Here is an 18,100-nt window from a genome sequence, read left to right on the forward strand (position 1 = left end):
TTCTCATTTTCTATTACTTTATTTTTTTTACAAAACAATGTATTGTTAAATACTGTATCTAAACCACCAACTGTAGGTCAGGGTTCATTTTTCAATCAAGAATCCACAGTTTAAATGAATATGATAATACATTAAAAAATTGTACTATTCATTTTATAGTTTCAAATATATATCCTGAGGTCTGCATACTGCCTTGTACTACCACTGTAAGGTTTAGTCATGTTTTTTTGTACAATGCCTGTATCTTAGGGTGACCAGATCACTTGAAAATGCAGGTACACTCCTACACTCAATCTTAAAAATCAAGCTTGCAGGGCTGAACTGATTGCAGTTTTTTTAAAATGTATTTTAAACATGTATTTATTAGACGTGTCCCTGAATTTTTTAGTGATCTGTAGTGATGAGCGAATCTGTCCCATTTCGCTTTGCCATAAAATCTGTGAAACGACAGAAAAAATCATGAAATGGTGGAAAATGCGTGCAACTTTTTTTTACATGACCACACCCATTTTGGCACAATTTGACGTGACTGCAACATTTTTTTGACGCGCAACAAATTTTTTCACACCAAAGTTTCACTGAAGTTTTGCTAAACAATTCTCTAATGGTAAAATGTGGAAATTTGTGAAGAATCCATGCCTGGCAAAAAAAATTTCTAATCACTAGTGATCTGGTCACCCTAAACTATCTTTCCTCTTACCAAGTACTAAACAATACAGTTTTAAACTGGCATTATATATGAAGAGTCTAACAAGTAACATAAAACAATAGTATAAATAATAGTAATAATAATAGTATAAATAAAAATGGTAAAAGACATTTAAGTTTTTGAAGATATTGAAACTATTTTAATACCTCTTGTGACCCATCATTCCAAAGTTTCCACAGTAGGTCTTGATCTCTCTCATCGAGTTTTTTCTTAATGTGCTGTGTGTAAAATCTAATCTGCTGCAGATAAGCCATGTTTATAGGCCATCAAAAATATCAAAACAGGTTACTTTTACTGCATCACCAGTAAGTAGTAATATCAGATGTATACATCTGATGAAATCGGCATCAAGCATCTTAATTATATAGTCATCAAGCATTATTATTTTATTGTTAGCTGATCAAATACCTCTCTGGGACTAAACCATATGAACAACCTGTAGCCCAATACTATGTTAGGCAAATCTCTGTAGCCTCTGCAACATTTTTAAACCATGGGTCATATTTATTATGCTGTGTAAAACAAATTCTCTGAAAAAATGGCATAAAAAGCTGTGTAAAATAAAATGAGAAGATCGCCGTCCGAACGCCAGATTTTACACTGTTATTTTACGTTAGTTCCAGCAAAAGAAAAAATGTGTAAAACAATTACACCGATTGTACGCCATTTTTTACATGGCAATATGCCTGGCGATATGTGGCAGATTTTCTCACCGTTTTTTACACAGCATAATAAATATGCCCCTTAAGTGTCTGCTGACTAAAACATAGTCTGCTGGTCATCATGGCATAGGTTTTTAATGGGGATACATTATTCAGTGGTTTAGAAGATTGCTGGAGAATTTATTTTTATTTCCCTTGTTAAAGGGATGTTTATAAGTATGTTAAAGAGATCATCTCCTAAACCCTAGCTAAACCGTAGCTATATCAAATAGGTGATTTCTTATATCTCTTAATCTATTAAAACAAGCTATAATCTTACTGTATGATTCATTTAGCTTGCATAATATTTAAAGGGGTTGTTCACATTTAAATCGGATCTCATTTTTTTCTTTTTGTGTTTTTTTCAGTTATTAAGTTGTATTTTTTTTTTTCAGTAGCTCTCCAGTTTGGAATTTCAGCAGCTATCTGGTTGCTAGGGTCTTGTTTATAAGGAATAAAATGCAACAGTAATAAAATTGTAAACTCACAGAGCAAAAGTTTTTTGGTTGATGGGGTCAGTGACCCCCATTTTAAAGCTGGAAAGATGTACAAGAGGAAGGGAAATAGATAGATAGATAGATAGATAGATAGATGTGGACTCACAACAATACAATTAAAAAAGTTAAAATAGCATTAAAAACATCCAAGATGTCTTCAATGTAAATGCAGAATTTTCTCTGGTACCAAATAATGGTCTGTCTCAAAGTTCTTAAAAACACGGCAGAAATAGAAGTATGTCTAGTATATAGCATATATAGCCTAAAACAATAGGGCACCTTTATAGCAAAGACCACCCTTTTTACCCTGCTCCTAAGACTTTTCAGTTGGAGTGCTGTATAGGTGGAGGCCAGCATTAGAACCCCCCGTGGGTGTAAACCCCTTTAGATTTAACCTGTGCCTTGTTTAAATAAAACGTAAGTCATAGCAATATAAGTCAACTGCAGACACAGAGAGTCCCGCAAATAGTAACTTGAGTGCACTGTATAGTTTAGGTAAGTCTTTTGCCCTTTGCATTCAATTAACTAAATTTGTGTCCATTTTAGATGCAGGAAAACCATGGGCATAATGTTAAGGAAATTAAAAGAAAATGACAAACAAGTGTACCAATATGAGAATCTAGTAATAATGAAATACACTGAAGAACAGTAAGACTGCAGGAGCAATAAAACTTTTACATGAGCAATATCTCTGGGTTTTCCAGAAAGTCCAGCTGTTGAGTTATACTCAGATAATGCAGTGAAATTAAAATCATATAGAGAGAAGTGTGGGATCAAATAGTTTAGCTAAAAGCTTATATGGGCCCCAAATATCTATGTATATAGACACTTTTTTAAATGTAATGTTGTGCCTTCAAAAGACATGTTACCAATGAGTCTTTAATGGACTTCCAGTATTGTCTGCAATATTAAAACACTAGCAATACTGGTCTTTCCCATGTAGCTGCTGTTGATAAGTGGAAAGTTGTCAGAATATGATTTATCCATTTTTGTGAGGGGCTTGGGAGAAGTTCTCTCCTAATGTGCTACCTAAGAAAAATTGTAATGTTTCATGGGTAACAAGCTCTATATCATAAAAATTGCTTTTAGCCCCCAAGACTCTGCATTCCAGGTGGAATAGAGGGTTTTCAAGAATGGAAATCAGTAATGAATTTGATGTGTTTAAGGTTGTATTTTATATTTAATTCCCATTAATTCAATAATGTAGTTTTGTTCAAATTGAGAATAGTTTTTGGGAGGGCTACGGGTAGTCCGGAATTCCATAAAAAAGCTCCCATATGCAGTGGATAAAGATGGATCTATAACTTGTATACTGAAAGAAGACCATGCTGGAATTAGCCGTAGGTAGGCCCATGAGCTTCCATTTCATTTTTGATACATCATCATCATTAAACATGTTTTATATGAATAGATATCTTTACTTGCTAGTTGAACTGTAGTTTAGACAGTTTTGCTTCGCTGAAAAATTTGCATATCTTTCAAAGAATTCACGAAATGGAGAAAAGTTTATGAAACTGTTGACTTTTGTTGACGGACCTCATTTTTTTTTTGTATCGTGGTGAATTTTTCCATGTCTGGCAAAAAAATTCACTCATCACTAATTACATTCCCAAAGCCCAGATAAGCAGCAGTCCAATAGGCAGGGCTCTTGTAATCATATTATCTAACTCACAAGGACCAAACATGGAGTAGCTCCAAGTTCCCAGTTAATATAGTTTAATACAGATTTGTTTTGTGATAGGCAAAACGTATGTTCAGAATAAGTTGATTGCATTCATGTTGGGAAAGGGGGATACTGTTATTTTACGTCCATAGCTCCGTCAGTACAATGTACAGTGGTCACATGTCACAAGTCAACCTTAATTACTCAAGATTTATTGGAGATGTTTTGATTTTAAGTGACAATAAATGAATTACTTTTAGGAACCTAAAAAGGAAGCAGTGGAAATAGCAATATGTTTCTCCTGCTAGCCTGATTGCTCATTTTCTGTAAATGACAGAAACTGCCAGTATAAATGGAGTGCATTACACATCTCCTAATTAATAGGTGAACCAGAATATAGTTTATTTCAACAGAACATAAATATAATAAATATAAAATACCCTGCAGATCCCTGGAATAATAAGAATTTTATTTCTGCATTAACCTTCATCCTGCATCATTTTTTACAATATATTTTCAGCTTTTCTGCCGGCATACTGTTTTTCTTTAACCTTGAGTCTTTTACACTGAAATAAAAATAAAGGCACACTCAGTGTAGCACTAGAGGGCTGTAAATCTTCCCAATGAAGATTTTAATGGCAGGATTAGGCTTTCCAAACTGCAGTTCTACTGCAGTGCAGTGTGCAGACTGCAGCATTATTAAAAAATAATAATGTTGCCTGAAAATACAATGTTGAAAGGAAATTTAATATTATGATCATTATGATATCACTTATATCAAGCCCAGAAATTAAATGTTCTATAAAAAACATTTCGATAGATGTGCAGATAATAACATGAATAAACATAACTGTTTAAGTTATTCCTTTTCGGATTTATAAAAAAGATGCTTTGAATGCATGGTCATATTTCATTTCCAGCATCAGTTTATTTATGCTAGACAAATGGAATATTTTATACAAATGATAAAAACTGGCTATTCTTTCCATTGCTGGTCACATATGTGCACATGTCCATGTAATAAAGCTAATTTGAGTGCAATAGGTGAATGAACAGCACTAGGATCAGGGCTGGATTTCAAAGTTATGTGTGTCTAGGCCAGAGATCAGATACCCAGCCTGCCCCTCATCTCTTGCCAGACACATGCTCACACAAGAGAAAGAGCAGAAAGAGCAGAAAGACCACCCCACAAGTTGCTCTACATGAAGAAATCAGAGTCACACCAGGTGCAGTCGCTGGTGCAGTTGTTTAATATTGTGGAAAGCTGGTAACATGCCACACCTAAAACTTTGCCACCATAGTCCGGGGCCTTGGCGGCTTTCTCATAAGTTTGAGGATCCAACCAGACTGCTGAATTAGGGGCTTCCTGGCTTGTGGTGCTATTAGGGGCCTATTTATCATGCTGCATAAAATTGTTTATGGTGGAAAACAGGGTACAAAGTACTTTAAAATATATGGTGAATTTAAAAAGTGTTTACACCACCTGGTTACCATCTTTTTATGGTGTTTCCCATTTAAGACAATGGGAAAAATGTAGACAGCAGGTAAATTCTGGTGGTGAAAAAAAGAGCAAAAAAAATTGAGATGCATGACTGATGTATTTTACCCATCATTTCCAAGCAGGTGGTGCTTTCTAATCTGGACACTTCCACAGAGGTTTTTAAGATATAAGGAAATATATAGTTTCACAACTGTCCAGGGACCAGATGAACACCACACTGCAGCTGCCCACCATACTAAGAATGACACCAAAACTAATTTAGTGGATGAACTAATGACAACAGCCAAAGTGTCAATACACCCCCCATTTCAACATTAATTCAATTAATAGTATGCTGAACATTGCCTATTGTTTTAATTAAGCAATATGTATTTTTATGTTATTTCTTGCTTTATAATAGGACAAAAACTGACAAGGCACAATTTACTTCCTAGTTCATTCCAAAGGTAAAACAAATCAAACCCCTTCTTTTCCCATGCAACCTCCTTTCCCATGCTCCTGTAGTCTTTATTACTAGGTTTTTAGATAAGGAGCAGCTCAATAAGTTTATTATACTAAGACAGGGATCCCCAACCTTTCTTACTCGTGAACCACAGTCAAATGTAAAAAGACTTGGAGAGCAACACAAGCATAATAAAAGTTCATGGAGGTGCCAAATAAGGGCTTAGATTGGCTATTAGTCAGCCTCTATGCACACTATCAGCTTACAGGGGGCTTTACTTGATAGTAAATCTTGTTTTTATTCAACCAAAACTTGCCACCAAGTCAGGAATTCAAAAATAACTACCTGGCTTTGGGACACTGAGAGCAACATCCAAGGGGTTGGTGAGAAACATGTTGCTAACAAGCCACTGGTTTAGGATCACTCTACTAAAGGCTTCTCTGTTGTACATGTATGTTCCAGCAAGAAGACTCTGACTTTACATTCATTTTTATATGTATTTTGTATTTTTGCCCTTTGATGTTTCCTGTGATTGGCACAATGAAGTGCAAAAATTTTTGGTCCAGCTTAATATTCATCCCTCTGTCTATAGGTCTACAAATGTAAATGTAATGTGTCCATAATTTGTTGCCCATGCAACTGCTATTATGTGTGCATCTACTGTACGTACCATTAGCACTCCTTTCATCAAATTCACATTTCTATGTAATACACCTCCGGTTCTTCAGTGCTCAGTGATGACATTCAGGTCACGTGATACTACTGACCTTCCTGTTTCTCCTTTGTGTTCTGCCCCACAAGAGAGATCATGTTTAGTGATGAGTGAATTCGTCAAAAAATTAGCAAATTCTTTTGTCGCCTGCGGCTATTCTTTTGTCGCTCGCGGCTATTCTTTTGTCACGCAGCTATTCTTTTGTCTCGTGGCTATTCTTTTGTCAAAAGAATAGCTACGGGCGACAATTTTTTTTGACGTTTCACGAAAATGCGTTTGGTTTGTTAAATGTATTTTGACTAAATGTTGCATTTTTTCTTAAGGAGACAGTCTCTTCTTAAGGAGCAGTCTCTCAGACTCAGCTCTTCTCTTGCTACAGGTTTACAGTGTATGCGCTGTTATGGACAAACATGTCAACAGCTCTGCGTGATTAATTTTGGGGGAGTAAAGCCTGTAAAGTACATTGAAAATTGATTTTTAGATTCAGCACTTCAGGAAGAGAATCCCATAAAGATCATTTGGGGAGAAAGTTAAAACATAGGTTTTGTTCTCCCTTAAAACTCTGATAATATATACATAAAACATATTTTCAATAGTGGAGGCTGCAGTCACAGATATGGAATAAAAGAAAAAGGATGAACTATTTACAATAAAGAGGTTTCAGTACATATGGACAGGTACTGTAGTGGTAAGCAGTCAGGAAGAATTCATGTTTCTACATAACATATAGGTTGAAAAAACAAATCTGAGTACCTACTGATTAAACATGTTTTGTATAAAAGTAAACCTCCTGATGGTCTCCATGAGTAGTGACGAGCAAATCTGTCCTGTTTAGCTTCATTGAAAAATTTCTGAACTGCTTAACACTATCCATGAGCTATTTTCTATTTAAGTAATTCAAAACTGATAATAAAGCATGCATGAATATCTTTATATAGTGCTACTATAAATACATATTATATATTATATATACAGGTATGGGATCCCTTATCCGGAAACCTGTTATCCAGAAAGCTCTGAATTACGGAAAGCCCCTCTCCCATAGACTCCATTTTAATCAAATAATTCAGAATTTTAAAACTGATTTGCTTTTTCTCTGTAATAATAAAACAGTACCTTGGACTTGATCCCAACTAAGATATAATTAACAATCCTATTAGGTTTAATTCATGTTTTATTGATTTTTTACAAGACTTAATACCTGTATATATATATATATATATATATATATATATATATATATATATATATATTAAATAGTGCAATAAACAATGCAGTACATAAACATGTGGTTTGCACATCATTTAGAATTAGAACGTGGTGCACTGAGGGATTGTAGTGAAACATATTTTACTAAAGCCTGTTGGCAGGCCTAATTCTGCACTTCACCATCTTCACAGGGTATTAATTAGGAATTATTAGTACTTAACACAAGACAATTCCTAGTTATAAAGCTGTTACTCAAAAACTACAATGTGTCAATAATTGTTTGATTTTTGCAGTCACTTATTATTAACTCAAGTAAAGGTGACCTTGGCCTTGGTATGGAAAAAAAATATATCTCTCCCATGGCCCAATGATATAATAATGGCTATCGTTGGTGATTTCATCAACTCTGAACCTCATTGGGCATAGATATAGTCCTCATCTACTAGGTGTGGATTGTTAAAGCAAAAGTCTGCTGTTTTGTAAAGTTCACCACGTGTAGAGAAACTTAGAAACTGACTTATTTATAAACATGGCCCAATGATATAATAATGACTATCGGTGAACCTCATTGGGCATAGATATAGTCCTCATCTACTAGGTGTGGATTGTTAAAGCAAAATCTATTGTTTTGTAAAGTTCACCACGCATAGAGAAACTTAGAAACTGATTTATTTATAAACTGCAACCCCCCATAGAAAATAGCTTCATTTGGCTGCTTAAAGCTTTTGAAACTGTTCTGACAAAATGGATATATATATATTGCAGGTATGGGATCCGTTATCTGGAAACCCATTATCCAGAAAGTTCGGAATTATGGGAAGATCATCTCCTATAGTCTAATTTTTTAAAATTACAGGTATGGGACCTGTTATCCAGAATGCTCGGGACCAAGGGTATTCCAGATAAGGGGTCTTTCCGTAATTTGGATATCCATACCTTAAGTCTACTAAAAAATCAATAAAATATTAATTAAACCCAATAGGATTGTTTTGCATCCAATAAGGATTATTTATATCGTAGTTGCGATGAACTACAAGGTACTGCTTTATTACTACAGAGAAAAAGGAAATCAGTTTTAAATTTCTGAATTATTCGATTAAAATGGAGTCTATGAGAGCCGGCCTTTCCGTAATTCGGAGCTTTCTGGATAACGGGTTTCCGGATAAGGGGTCCGATACCTGTATTTCCTTTTTTGCTGTAGTAATAAAACAGTACCTTGTTCTTGAGCCCAACTAAGATATAATTAGTAATTACTAATTCTGTGAGGTTTAAATAATGTTGAAATGAGACCTAAGGTATGGCTAAAAGACCCCTTATCCAGAAAACATAGGTTCCAAGCATTCTGGATATCAAGTCCCATACCTGTATTTTAAAAAGATATAAATGCTTTGATAAATTTAGATGTTAAAGCACTTTAGTGTCAAGAAAATCAAATTGTTTGGAATCACTTAGGAAACACTTGTTTAAATTTTTGTAAATCTGCCCCTTTTGATCATATATATAAATGTTGGAAGTATGCAGTCTACACAGTTTGTATATTTCAAAAGAACAAAAACATATAATTTAACTAAAATATCTTAGAAATTTGTTTGCCAGCTCAGATCTTATTTCTTGTATTAATGGCTCTTCTTTAACATAAGCCCCAAGCATAACAACCCCTACTCTATGTCCAGATACTGTGAAAATTAATTCCCATAGCACATTGCCAGTAAACATGCAACAAAATGCAATCATGTAAAGAACCCATAACTTCTTACTATCTGAGTATATCAGCTTATCTTAATACAAATACTTTTTTATTCTATTGTCTGGGAATATTATCATGCCTGATGGTACACTTGCATGGAAATTTCTTATATAAGGTATGAATGAAAATTTCATTTACACAGGATTGGTATGAGAAAGAGACTTACTTAATGACCCAAAAGTATTTATTTTTGTAAGTAAATAACATTTATTGCTACACATGTTATAGTATCAGTTACTGAATAATAATAGTAATAATAATAGTGAATAATACAGTTAATTTGACTAATTAACTAAGTGGCTGCAGTGCTATTTTTCAAGTAATACAATCTGTAATGGATGTTTTACAGAGTTTTGTATAATTTTTCTAGAACACATCTGTGCTGAAACTGTTACAGAACATTTTTGCTGCATTGCTACATGTTTTTAATCTGTGTGTCCAAGTGACCACTCTTCTATTACCATTGTCCCAGGGCAGGTGACATCCTGTAAGGCCTCATCTGATCAATATACACTTCAACTGATATGGTATACAGAGCATGATTTGTCTTTTTCATTTAGGCAGTGTCTAACTTTCCAATGTACATGTCTGTTCCTGGAATTGACTTTTTCTTGTCCTTATTGGTATGCTTGACCATTTAACAACACCTTGACTTTGGGCTGACCCAGTCTGTTTGAGAATACAGAAGTTTATGTTCTAGCAGACTCCCAGAATTATAGTTACTTTAATAAATATTCCAGTGAACTGGCAGATTTACTCACCCTGTACCCTAGGGGCTGAAGGTGGGTAAGCATAAAGGGTTCTCAGCTGTATCCTTGCCATGAGCACAACTTCTCTCAAGAGCCTACATTATCATATATATATACTGTATATATATATATATATATATATATATATATATATATATATATATATATATTTAGCCTGTAGTTAAATACAAAGCAACTTTTTGTCTTAGCATGGCCTCAGGGGCAACAATACACCATTCAAAAATTCATATATCAGATTCAAACTATTGTCCCACGGAACTTTGAATAATTCCCCAATGAGGTAAAAAAATAGTACATGACCAAGATCAGCACTGAATCTCATTTATTTTGTTATTATTGTACATTATCATTTTTCTCTCATTGTTGTAGGTTTCAAATAACTTTAATCATTTAAGAGATCATTGATGTAGGGCAGAGACAAATGCATGAAAAAAGGCACAAAATTGCTCATGAAATAGATTGAATTAAATCCATTATTTATTTTGTATGAAGTTTCTCTTATGTATGATGTAGGAGATAACACACTCCTTGTTGTTTCCCTCTTCCTTGCTGCTTTGAGAATGGTAAAATCTCTTACCAGAAACATTGCTGTAAGCAATAACATTCATAAAGCTGTGAAATGTACAACAGTGTTTTTTTACTAGGTCATCATTTAACCTAACTATTGCATACTACAGATTGTAGCTATTTAAAATAAGTATATAGGGTCCTAAATTAGTTGAATGTTAACCTAACTTGGAGAGTAAAAGACAATTCACTGGATTTACTAACTCTTTTTAAGCTTCAAAGTAATAATATAACAATATATACAAGGAAAAGAAAAAAATTAAAAATTAGGTTATATTTTTAATAATTTTTTTCTTTTCCTTGTATTATTCTAATAGACATATTGAGATAAAAGTGTATATTTTGTCCTAGAAAATTATGTAAAAGTGTTACTGCCTAAACTTGACTAACCATTAACATACATTGCATTTTTTTACAGGCAGAAAAATGGCACCACTGCCATAGCCAGAAATCCACACTTGAGCTTTTTCAGGCTGTAATTCACCTTCACCCCATGTGTGTACTGACAGGCAGATGCTTTTGCAGTCAGTTCCATTAGGCATTGGTGATCATGGAATGTAGTGGTTATTTATCCACAAGTGCTTTTGCTTGGCAGATAAAATGCCATATGTGATATTAGCCTTAGGCTACCTGACCCTATAATGTTCCAGACCTCCCACAACAGTGTTAAATAAGTTGGTCTCAGAGAATGACCAGTGAGAAATAGGCAAACAAATTCTGGGTTTAGCATTAGTAAGAACAGCCAATTAAATTTGCATATGATTTTTATAGAGAGATATTGTAAAATGTACTGCAGTATTCTTATGTAGAACCATTCAGAAGGTATGAAATAATTTCAAATAACTAGTAATGTTACAAAATGCACAACACATTAGTAAATGCTAAAACAGATGTACATATCCCAGACTTTTGGCAAAGAGTGATAACAATATCTAAGATGGTGAGCAATCAATGAAAGTATGTAGGCAGGCACAGTTAATACATAAAGTATTTTATTCATATTCTGTAAGGTAGGGGCTGATTTACTAAGACACGATTTCGAATCCGAATTGGAAAAATTCCGATTGGAAACGAACATTTTGCAACTTTTTCGTATTTTTTGCGACGTTTTCGTATTTTTTGCGATTTTTTCGGCGTCTTTACGATTTTTTGCGAAAAAACGCAAGTTTTTTGTAGCCATTACGAAAGTTGCGCAAAGTCGCGATTTTTTTCGTAGCGTTAACACTTGCGCGCAAAGTCGCGCCTTTTTCATAACGTTAAAACTTAAAAGGCGTGACGTTTCGTGCAAGTTTTAACGCTATGAAAAAATCGCGACTTTGCGCAACTTTCGTAATGGCTATGGAAAACTCGTGTTTTTTCGCAAAAATCGTAAAGACGCCGAAAAAAATCGCAAAAAATACGAAAAAAAATCGCAAAATTACCGATCATTACGAAAAAAACGAAATCGGAGGCATTCGGCTCGTTCGTGGGTTAGTAAATGTGCCCCTTAGTCTGCTATGTTTTGCACTGAACAACATACTGAAAAATGCATCAGGCAGAATGTGGATAAACTGCTTCATGCTTTAACTATTACATTCTACATATAATTCTATGAGTAAGTGCTCAACATCTGAGATTCTACAAAATAGTCAACATCCTGTAATACTAGCTAAAACTAAAATAACAATAATTCTTTTATAAAAATTACACTGCATTTGATTAAATAATTTCAAGTGGAAATTTACAAGTATTACTACTAGTAATAGCATTCCATATTCCTATTTATCTCATCATATTTCCTGCAATCACTTTTGTAGAAATGTGGAGATTCTCATTAGCAATCAATAAAATGATTGCTATAAGCATATCTCTGAATCAGTTAATCATATTTTATTGTAAATTTTTTGGTCTACATTAGGAAGGAAAAAAAATATTGAACATTATATGTTAAGGTGATACATCCTATACAATAACACAGGATGTTTTTGGTTTTATTTGTAAAAAAAAAAATCTATATCTTTAAATAAACTGATGTACTACATTTTTTTCTTTCCCACAAAACAAAGATTAACAGACAAAAAAGTGTCTTTCATTTCTAACATATTAAAAAAATGACTATATCATTGATATATAGCTAAATATCAAGTCTACAATGTTGTGGGAAGCTATTATATTGAATTAAAGGAACTAATTATAACATCACAGGACCAACGTTGAAGTTTTTCTTCTTTGTATACTAAATAATATAAGCAACTTCAGCTAAAGCAAGTAAAATAAGCAGATCATTGAGCCTTAATTAAAACTGACTAGTTCACCAAAATAATTCCAATTGAAATATTTCAAAGAAAAATTTCTTTTGTCCAGCATAGCATTCAAATGTTGTCATTATTCATATACAAGTGGCAAAAATCCATCAACTTTTCTCTTATTTGTTAATGTAGCAAAATCACAAAACATTCTAACCAATATATTTTCTCAACAATGCCACCTTTAAATAAAATAGTCAGGCATTGTCCTATATTGTAAATCCATGTTTGCCCTCACTACATAGTTACATAGGGTTGAAAAAAGACCACCAAGTTCAATTTCTACATTATAATTTGGAATACATTAACTGTACAGGTATGGGACCTGTTTTCCAGAATGGTCGGGACCTGGGGTTTTGTGGATAAGGGATCTTTCTGTAATTTGGATCTTCATACCTTAAATCTTCTAAAAAATAATTTAAACATTAAATAAACCCACTAGGGTTGTTTTGCCTCCAATAAGGATTAATTATATGTTAGTTGGGATCAAGTACAAGGTACTGTTTTATTATTACAGAGAAAAGGGAATCATTTAACCATTAAATAAACCCAATAGGGCTGTTCTGCCCCCAGTAAGGGGTAATTATATCTTAGTTGGGATCAAGTACAAGGTACTGTTTTATTATTACAGAGAAAATGGAAATATTTTTAAAAAATGTGAATCATTTCTTTAAAATGGAGGCTATGGGAGATGGCATTTCTGTAATTCGTAACTTTCTGGATAATGGGTTTCTGGATAACAGGTCCCATACCTGTACAATATATGTTTCTACTTTTTACTTACAGGGGCTCTTTTACATGAGCAAGAATGCTAGGGCTATGGTACCTGTCATAACAGTGCTCCCTAGAATGTTGTTACCTCACACTTGGCTTGTACTTTCTTTGAGAGCTAGTGATGTAAGGGGACTGCCCATCTCACTCCCATATCTCACTTTCTCTTTATGCAGCACTGTGATGCCTGCAGAGACAATTGCACTCAATTCTAGTGATCCAAAGAGGTGTTAAAAGCAAATTCTAAGAGGACAAGATGCAACATGCAAAAAACCCTGCTTTTGCATTTTACACCTATTCATGAAAAAGCCATCTCCGCTATGATACTGAATATTTAGAAAATAAAGGCACTTATTACATAATATTCTTAACAGAATTAAAATGCATTTTATTATGTAGTATCTTACTTAGATAATGAAAACATATTCAAATACTAAAATGGTATATACATTCTTAAAGGGGACCTGTCACCCTAAGAAATAATTCGAAATGCTTTTCCATGGTGTTTGTTAAGCAAAATAAACTTTACTTACTCTGTATAAGTAATATAAATCTTGTTTCCTTCAGTCCTGGAATTACACAATCACATCAAATAGGCAGGTGCCATTTTGTGGACACTGTTATTAAGACAAGCTTTGTCTCACCCCAAAATCTTGTGTATGTGCCAGAATGGGGGACCAGATGCCCATGCACTGGCTACACAATTGTATGGTTAGGAGGGAGGGGGGGAAGTGAGAGCTGAATTGAAAGTTAAAGTACTTGTCTGCCCCGCCTCTATGCCTAAGGCATAGAGGCGGGGCACGCAATATATGATTGACAGCTGGTATGTTTAAATGCCTTTATAATGGGTTTGGATGTGTTAATATAGATATGAATTTGGGTTTCTCGTTCAATTTGAAAAGGACTTTTATTATACAGCTTTTTATGTCTGGGTGACAGGTCCACTTTAACCAAAAATCATTTTTAAAGCCATTACCCAATTACATGACATTAAGTCCTCAATAATTTTTTTTTATTATATCTCTATGCTTACACTTTGTTTACCTGCTGTTTTGAAAATACAGTAAGAAAAAAACAGTCTCAATCACACATAAAAGTCTTTAAATGGTCTAAACATTTAGATCCTTTATGTTGTGTGTTATGTTTTTTGCAATCTGTAAGAAACTATTTTTCCTGAATTCTTTCCTGTTACTAACTATTGGTAAGCTACTCAGAACTTGGCTTTTCCAATAAGAGCATAATATGCTGTTTGTTTCTTTTTCAAAAAGCTTGTTATGACATTAAACAAGGATTTAAAAAAACTACCTTCTATGTTCTTTTTGTCACTACCATAACTGTAATGTTTTGTAAGATCTAACTGCTGAGATACAATATCAAAAAATCAAAAATAATATGGTAACTGATGTTTAAACAGTTTTTTCCCTATTTTATTTTTGTAGAGATCCAAATAAGCCAGTCCCTCAAGATACAAAGTTTATCCATACAAAGCCAAATCGTTTTGAAGAAGTTGCCTGGTCAAAATATGATCCAAAGGACCAATTATATTTGCACATTGGCTTGAAGCCAAGAGTAAGAGACCATTATAGAGCAACCAAGGTGGCTTTCTGGCTAGAACTTGTACCACATTTACACAACCTCAATGAAATATTCCAGTATGTCTCGACAACTACAAAAGTACCTCCACCAGACATGACATCATATCCCCATGTTACAAGACGCCCACCCTTAAAACCAAGGATTACAACAAAGCGTCCTGCCATGACACCAGCAAACAATGCTAAGGAAACTCAAAAGAATGTCTTGGGAGAAAATACTATTATTACAGAAGACAAAAGGGATTATTCCACAGAACTTAGTGTTACAATAGCGGTAGGGGCATCACTGCTATTTCTGAATATATTGGCTTTTGCTGCTTTATACTACAAGAAAGATAAGAGGCGTCATGAAACGCATCGACGACCCAGCCCTCAGAGGAATACAACAAATGATATAGCTCACATACAAAATGAAGAAATAATGTCATTACAGATGAAACAACTGGAACATGATCATGAATGTGAAGCTCTCCAGGCACATGATACTCTGCGACTTACATGTCCACCTGACTACACCCTTACACTGAGGAGGTCTCCTGATGACATTCCCCTCATGACTCCAAACACTATAACAATGATTCCGAACACATTAACAGGAATGCAACCACTGCATACCTTTAACACATTTAGTGGAGGCCAAAATAGTACTAATTTACCCCATGGGCATTCCACCACTCGGGTATAGCTTTGTCACTTTTTCAACCGCTTGAAGAAAACAAAAACAAACAGAAAACTTGTTATGACATAGAAAGGAAGGGATTATTTTCTTATTCATTCCGTCCAGTGGATCAAATGTTTATAAAGATCAGCCCAAGACATGAAAAGTGTAAATTGCTATCATATTGTTGCCAATGAATTTATTCCTGCTAGACTATATTCAATAAGACATACATTCTAAACAGCCTCCTTAAATTGAATGAATGTTTCCTTTATGACATATGGTGAGACATATTATTCTGAAGCAGAACATGTGTCTTTACTGCTTTGTTTTTGTTTTCTAATTTCTCTGTGTGCCATAAGTGAATGGCCATTGGTCGAATAAATTCATATAATGAGCTTTTATGAAGCTGTAACTCATAATGGAAATCATATTTAAAAAAAGAGGACTGACTATGCAGAGAAAAATGTATAGTTCTGGCAATTAAGGTATATGCCAATCTGAACTGTATTTAAAGGAATCATATTTGTAAAAAATGTAAATAGATGTGAGTTTAAGGGGAAATATCTTTTATTGTTGGTTTTAAGTTTAAAAAGAACTTTTAGAAAGATTGTGTTTTAGTTGTTACCTATGTGTATATACATTGTCAATATCCATCTCTGTTGCCTCCAGAACAAAAAAAAGCCTTCTTAATAAAGAAGAAACATGTTTTGGAATTTTATAACCTATTTCATTTGTAGGAAACAATGCAAGTTCAACTGATGATGACATTTTGGATATGATAATTGAAGAAAACGCCCATTTGAGGTTATACAACTGCATGTATAATTTTACCTGAATAACTGATTATTGTTTCTTTTCAGCAACATTTTCTCTTTTTTATCTTTTGTTTTATAAAGATATTGTCATACCTGAAAACATTTAGAAATGACAATAATAAAGTAAAAATATATTATGTTTTTGTATGTTTCAAATAACTGTTTCCCCACTTACCCTAGGCATATACTTTCAGACAGTAAACCTGCCCTTGAGTCATAAAATAAGTCTCCAATTTTATAGCCCTTCATGGAGAAAGTCAAAGCAGTATTACTGTTTGGCTAATAGAAATTGTTAGAAATCATATTCCGCTAATTTTATTTAACATCATCAAACTATACCTGCCTGTTTGGCCTGGTTGACGTAACCTAGGAGACTCATCACTACATCGAGCATCCAATGTTTGTCATATAAATGTGAGTCTGTTTTTTTTTTTAGATCCTTATGTATCTGTCACATACTTAATGCACATTATTGAAAGATACAAAAGAAAGATCACCAAATGATTTTCAAATAAATCTTAAGCATTTTATTGGACAAACATCATTTTCCTCTCCAATTATTATAATCCATAAAGTTTGCTATATGTCAAAAGAAGAATAAACTGTACTTTCTGCTAGTGATTTTGTCATTCAACATATGATTACATATTTTAATAAAAATTGTTAATCAAAATGGTTGCATTATTAGATCATAACAGTCAGAAATAGAATTACATTCTTTATTGACTAAGTTGCACTGTGTACATCTATCTTTGCAATTTTTAACTTGTATTATGTTAAAATATGTCACAATATTTCAATAATATGATTATATGCTTATTGCATTGATAACAGAAAAATGTATAGAACGTATATGCAGTACAGTTTTAATGGTTCATCTTGCCTGAACACATTCAGCAATTGATATACCCCTTTTATTTAAATATTTTAAAGCTCCAGTTAGTAGTTCAGAGTTTTGAAACAGCTGCTAGTCATTTTTGGTGCTGGTTAGAAAGAAGAAGATGAACTGATCAACACTTGTATCAAGGTAAATTTGAAATATGAATACATGTTTGGCTTTGAAAATGAACTATCCAACAGATATGTAGGCATTTTACCAAACTTTATCAAAGTATAGATTAGTTTAGTGATAGGAAATCTTTCCCTAGAATACTTTATTTGGAAAAACATGTCTTTATTAAAAAGTAAAGGGCCATCAGAACTGACTTCTGGGGGCTTAACATAACACTGTCATTATAGGCTGATTGCTGTAGGCTCCACATTCTTAATATATAGAAACTAGGGAAAAGGGGAAAAGATGTCTACGTTCCAAACATTTTTCAGAACTGAGAAAAAAAAAACAACAGCAACAAAACAAATGTATTGTGCCATTCATACATACCAACATGAATGCACTATTAAAATATCATAAAAAGCAGCCCTGTACAATAAACAAAACATACAGTCTAACATTAA

The 18,100-nt window shown here is 33.6% G+C and overlaps 1 protein-coding gene across 3 annotated transcripts in view; it reads left to right on the forward strand.

Annotated features, from left to right (window-relative positions):
- nlgn4x (neuroligin 4 X-linked) overlaps positions 1-17,318 on the forward strand; it is a 168,645-nt gene extending 151,327 nt beyond the window's left edge. For 2 of the 3 annotated variants that reach the window (XM_018091124.2, XM_031895773.1), the window contains one exon: positions 15,014-17,318. In XM_018091124.2, coding sequence (XP_017946613.1) covers positions 15,014-15,854 — 841 coding nt within the window. In that variant the 3' untranslated portion in view covers positions 15,855-17,318. 3 annotated transcript variants of the gene reach the window in all.
- Positions 17,319-18,100: the final 782 nt, after the last annotated feature.

This window comes from Xenopus tropicalis, chromosome 2 (genome assembly GCF_000004195.4).
Source record: "Xenopus tropicalis strain Nigerian chromosome 2, UCB_Xtro_10.0, whole genome shotgun sequence".
Classification (NCBI taxonomy): Eukaryota; Metazoa; Chordata; class Amphibia; order Anura; family Pipidae; genus Xenopus; species Xenopus tropicalis.